The sequence below is a fragment of the Schistocerca gregaria genome, chromosome 4 (genome assembly GCF_023897955.1).
Source record: "Schistocerca gregaria isolate iqSchGreg1 chromosome 4, iqSchGreg1.2, whole genome shotgun sequence".
In the NCBI taxonomy this organism is placed as follows: domain Eukaryota; kingdom Metazoa; phylum Arthropoda; class Insecta; order Orthoptera; family Acrididae; genus Schistocerca; species Schistocerca gregaria.
The window spans coordinates 263,667,680-263,673,679 of NC_064923.1; the positions used below are offsets into that span (position 1 = coordinate 263,667,680).

At 45.0% G+C, this 6,000-nt stretch overlaps 1 protein-coding gene across 1 annotated transcript in view; it reads left to right on the forward strand.

The window, feature by feature from the left end:
* The window catches only part of LOC126267480 (facilitated trehalose transporter Tret1-like), a 104,088-nt gene extending 98,519 nt beyond the window's left edge, over positions 1–5,569 (forward strand). Inside the window, exon 6 of the mRNA XM_049972764.1 lies at positions 4,979–5,569. Within this exon, the coding sequence (XP_049828721.1) occupies positions 4,979–5,284 (306 nt within the window). The 3' untranslated portion in view covers positions 5,285–5,569. The remainder of the gene's footprint in view (positions 1–4,978) is intronic.
* The last annotated feature ends 431 nt before the right edge of the window (positions 5,570–6,000 follow it).

A 6,000-nucleotide genomic window follows, 5' to 3' on the forward strand; every position in this document is an offset into this window, starting at 1 on the left:
AGGATTGCAAGTCACCAAACGTTCCCTATGATAGTGTAGGCAGTTGCGGAAACCAACAATCAGGTACTTCGATCATCTTCAAAATATGGTGGTCTGTAGTTCTATTTAAATCAAAATAGCGATTTTCAGTTTACCACTATCGCCTCAATTGTGATGCACAGGTCTTGGAGCACTAGGGCCTCAGTCTCCCTTGCGATTACTGCCCCTTCACAGACAGGTGGTCTGCTATTTCCTTCTTCGACAGTTTTGTTTGAGCATAATGGAAGCATCTTCGCCAACTAACCACTGCTTCATATGGTCGTGTGTTGTTGACATATACTTCCAACATCCTAACAAGGACTCTTGGAGTGCTATTCCACTCAAAAAACACTCCATTTAAACAATGGGACGCGCCGTTTCTATTTTGCTCACTCTTATGGTACTATAAAGGAGGTACCTTATCATGGGTACAAACATTATGTAATCAAAAGTACCGGACATCTGACTGAAAGTGATTTAAAAGTTCGTGGCGCCTTCCATTGGTAATGCTGAAATTCAATATGGTGTTGGCCCACCTTTAGCCTTGATGACAGCTTCCACTTTCGCAGGCATACATTCAATCGGGTGCTGGAAGGCTTGTTGGGGAATGGCATCCCATTCTTCACAGAGTACTGCACTGAGGAGAGGTATCGATGTCGGTCGGTGATTCCTGGTACGAAGTCGGCGTTCCAAAACATACCAAAGATTTTCTATAGCATTCACGTCAGAACTCTGTGCAGGCCAGTCCATTACAGGGATGTTATTGTCGCATAACTACTCCACCACAGGCCGTGCTTTATGAACAGGTACTAGATCGTGTTGGAAGATGCAATCGGCACCCACGAATTGCTCTTCAACAGTGGGAAGCAAGAAGGTGCTTAAAACATCGATGTAGCCTATGCTGCGATAGTGCCACGAAAAACAAGAAGGGCTACGAGCACCCTCTATGAAAACACGATCACATCATAACACCACCGCCTCCAAATTTTACTGTTGGCACTAAATACTCTGGCAGATGACGTTCATTGGGTATTTGCCATACCCATACCCTGCCATCGGATCGCCACATCGTGTGCCGTGACTCGTCAGTCCACGCAACGTTTTACCACTGTTCAATCGTCCAATGTTTACGTTCCTTATACCAAGCGAGGCGCCGTTTCGCATTTACTGGCATGATGTATGCCTTATGAGCAGTCGCTCGACCACGAAATCCAAGTTTTCTCACCTACTGCCTAAATTCCTGTGTGTTGGTCTGGATAGATGTCTGCCTATTACACATTACGACCCTCTTCAACTGTCAATGTCAGTCAACATACAAGATCAGCCTGTACGCTTTTGTGCTGTACGTGTCCCTTCACGTTTCCACTTCACTATCACATCGGAAACAGTAGACCTAGGGATGTTTAGGAGCGTGGAAGTCTCGCGTACAGACGTATGACATAAGTGACACCAAATCACCTGACCACGTACGAAGTCCCTGACTTCCATGGAGCACGCCATTCTGCTCTCACACGATGTCTAATGACTACTGAGGTCGCCATGGGGAGTACCTGGCAATACGTGGCAGGACAATGCACCTAATATGAAAACTTATTCGTTTTGGGGGTTTCCAGATACTTTTGGTCACATAGTGTATCTCAGTCCAGAGGCGTACTTCTGATCACATATTGTTAAGTGTAGCCTCACGTCTATTTCCCAAAGGTTCTGTGCGGTTAACCACATTCTAAGACAAAAAAAAAAAAAGACGAGCCACGAAGAAATTATCGGAATGCGACGGAAACTGTACTTGAGTTCCAGTACAGCAATCGTGGCTGCCGCATCGTGGTCGCGAAGTGGGGCCGAGGCAGTTTCAGATACGTCTTTACAGTCTGACGACAATTTATGGATTTGTAGTTTTAGCTTGACGATGTCCACTGTGGACAAACGGTAGTTACTGTTGTTCTGCAGAAAGTTGGGTTATCCCGACTGAAACCTAGGAAAATTCTGGGTAAACGGTGCAACTGAGGCTGTTGATTATTAAAATTAAAATTAAGATGATGCAACTGATGATTGACACACAACACCCAGTCCCCTGCCGGTAATTGAACCCAGGCCCCCTTGCGGCGTAGGCGGTAACGCTACCGCTGCGCTATGAAAGTGTACTCCGAATAGAAGTTATAATTTGTGAATACCTGATTTGCCTTCCTGATGGTTTCACGTACTGTTATATGATACATTTCTACTGGAAATATACTCATGATGATGCCTTTTATAGAAAGACATTTTGTTGTTCTTGTTGGACCAGCCCGTTCCCACAAAATATTATGCTGCAGCAACTTTCTTGTCCCAAAAGGTTCCTTATGCCATTTAGTTCCATCTTTACCACGTAGAGTACCTGCAGAAGAGATAATCGCTTCACCGTCTTCGTCAGCTCTGTGATTTTCATCGCTGCTATATCACTTGTCTCTCTTTCAACTTCAGTATCATTACAATAGCATCTTCCGTATCTGAAGCAGCACCATCTTCCTTACTCGGAATCCATTCGTCTGTAGAATTTTCACCATTGAAATTTGTAGTGTCACCCTCTTCTGTACATAAACAATAACTTTCTAATATACTATCCTTCGGCTTCATCGCTTAATCTGCTGTATACAGATTTAGTGAGTTACAATTTATCATCCATGAGAACCCGGAGCTGAGGCTCATAGTAGCAAACCTTACACAGTAATGATCAGCTCATTACGTTGTGCGACAGAAGCAACAGTAGCCGGCAACAATTAGAATGCCTTGTTGCAACGATTTCGTATACACCCAGAGTTGAGTGGTGTCAACCGTAACTGTGCAACAGTAAATTCGTTAGGTTGCCCTGGTAACTTGGTTACAGAACAAAGTATAATTTTTTGAGTGCGGATACAAGGCATAAACATTATCACTGGCGCGCAGTTCGCGCTTGGCGTAACATTATTTAACTTATTTCCGTATTCAAAGGGCATGGCGCACGAAAACCTGGCCTCGAGTACTAGACCGCTCATGGTTGCCTACCTATTGTCGTCGATTCAGTAAATATAGACTTTTTCATTAGCTTCTTTATTATATCTTCATTGTCTAATTATTAAATCTATTTGTTGTTGTATCAGCTCGTGGTGGACAACGATCTGTGCGTAACTGGCGAGCAGTCTGTGCTCGGGGCCGGTTTTTCGTGTGCTACCTTTTGGAAAAAGGTGTAGTGCAGACAGGGATAGTACAATGTATTAAATTTTTTTGTGAATAACTAGTCGTATACCCTTGTCTTAATCATAAATAGAATGCAGTTTTATATCGCTGAATGAAGAGGATTGTATTCATGTTAGTTTTAATAAAACAGAAAGATGTGCATTGCCTATATTACGAGGTGCATTCAAGTTCTAAGGCCTCCGATTTTTTTCTTTTCTAATTAACTACTCACCCGAAATCGATGAAACTGGCGTTACTTCTCGACGTAATTGCCCTGCAGACGTACACATTTTTCACAACGCCGACGCCATGATTCCATGGTAGCGGCGAAGGCTAATTAGGAGTCTGTTTTGACCACTGGAAAATCGCTGAGGCAATAGCAGTACGGCTGGTGAATGTGCGGCCACGGAGAGTGTCTTTCATTGTTGGAAAAAGACAAAAGTCACTAGGAACCAGGTCAGGTGAGTAGGGAGCTTGAGGAAACACTTCAAAGTTGTTATCACGAAGAAACTGTTGCGTAACGTTAGCACCTTGGGGTGGGGCGGGGGGGGGGGGGGGGGGGGGGGTGCGTTGTGTTGGTGAAACAGCACACGCGCAGCCCTTCCCTAACGTTTTTGTTGCAGTGCAGGAAGGAACTTGTTCTTCAAAACATTTTCGTAGGATGCACCTGTTACCGTAGTGCCCTTTGGAACGCAATGGGTAAGGATTACGCCCTCGCTGTCCCAGAACATGGACACCATCATTTTTTCAGCACTGGCGGTTACCCGAAATTGTTTTGGTGGCGGTGAATCAGTGCGCTTCCATTGAGCTGACTGGCGCTTTGTTTCTGGATTGAAAAATGGCATCCACGTCTCATCCATTGTCACAACCGACGAAAAGAAAGTCCCATTCATGCTGTCAACATTGCTTGGCAACATGCCACACGGGAAGCCATGTTGTCGTCCGTCAGCATTCGTGGCACCCACCTGGATAACACTTTCCGCATTTTCAGGTAGTCATGCAGGATTGTGTGCATAGAATCCACAGTAATGCCAACCCTGGAGGCGATCTGTTCAACAGTCATTCGGCGATCCCCCAAAACAATTCTCTCCACCTTCTCGATCATGTCGTCAGACCGGCTTGTGCGAGCCCGAGGTTGTTTCGGTTTGTCGTCACACGATGTTCTGCCTTCATTAAACTGTCGCACAAACGAACGCACTTTAGACACATCCATAACTCCATCACCACATGTCTCCTTCAACTGTCGATGAATTTCAATTGGTTTCACACCACGCAAATTCAGAAAACGAATGATTGCACGCTGTTCAAGTGAGGAAAACGTCGCCATTTTAAGTATTTAAAACAGTTCTCATTCTCGCCGCTGTCGGTAAAATTCCATCTGCCGTACGGTGCTGCCATCACTGGGACGTATTGACAATGAACGCGGCCTTATTTTAAAACAATGCGTATGTTTCTATCTCTTTCCAGTCCGGAGAAAAAAAAAAAATCGGAGGCCTTAGAACTTGAATGCACCTCGTATTGAAATTTGCTTACTGTTTAGGTATGAAAATAATCTGCCATAAAAAATTGAGTAGATGCCTCGCGTACAACAATTCATTGTGTTTCCGGTTAAATTTAGTTCTTTTCAATGATATGTTTCCAAACTCAATGAATCAGTTATATAAAAAGGGGACAAATTTAGAATATTGCCTCCCTCCCCTTCCCGCCCTTGCATAGTTTTCTGCAGCCCCACTGTGGCTCTGGCTGATGGGTCGCTTTGCCTTCGCAGGTGTTCAACATCCTGGGGATCGGCCCGCTGCCGTGGGCCGTCGTGGGCGAGGTGTTCGCGTCGGACGTGAAGGGCGTGGCTACATCGGTCGTGGCGGTGGTGCAGTCCGTCCTTTTCACGGCGCTCAGCAAGCTCTTCCAGGTGATCAGCGACGCCACGGGCGTCTACGCCGTCTTCTTCCTCTTCATGGCCAGCGCCGTCGTCGGCCTCGTCTTCACCTTCTTCTTCCTGCCTGAGACCAGGGGCCGCACCTTCATCGAAATCACGCGGCACTTCGAGGGCGGAGAAGACGAAGAAACAAAGTAGCCATTTTTCTGACTCTGGCTGAAACAAAGAACTCAAATTCGTCCGAGTGGGACTAAAATTCATTTGGAAATTTAAATTACCCACAATTCATTGAATTAACATTTCAGCCATAGGCAGAGAAACATCTGGTAGTGTCTCTGCATCGATGCAAAGAGTACGTCAGTTGCTTGTGTAGTCAGCCATGTGACTGGTTTGATGGGGGGCAGACGCAGTATTCTCTCCATCGCTAATCTCTTTGTCTCAGAGTAGCATCTCTGCCAGACGTCTTGAATTATACGGGGTGTTGCAAAAAAGTACGGCCAAACTTTCAGGAAACATTCCTCACACAAAGAAAGAAAATTTGTCTGTGAGGAATGTTTCCTGAAAATTTGGCCGTACCTTTTTGTAACACCCTGTATTTCATACGTATTCTAATCTCTATCACTAGTACCGTGAATGCGATAACATGTGTACTATCATCCTGTCCCTTCTTTAAGTCGTAAATGATCGTATGGCATTTATTGACCGGGATATCCCATTCGGGGTTCGGCCACCGCATCATTTTCCACATATGATTTTTATCGTCGATTCTGTGGAGAATCTGAGTACCTCCTCCGTTCTTATCATAGATGTCCACCTAATTTTCAACATTTCCCTGTAACAATACATATTAAACGTGTTGGTTCTCTTATTTTTCTGTATTTCCACCGCCAAAGATTCACTTTCATAGAACGCTG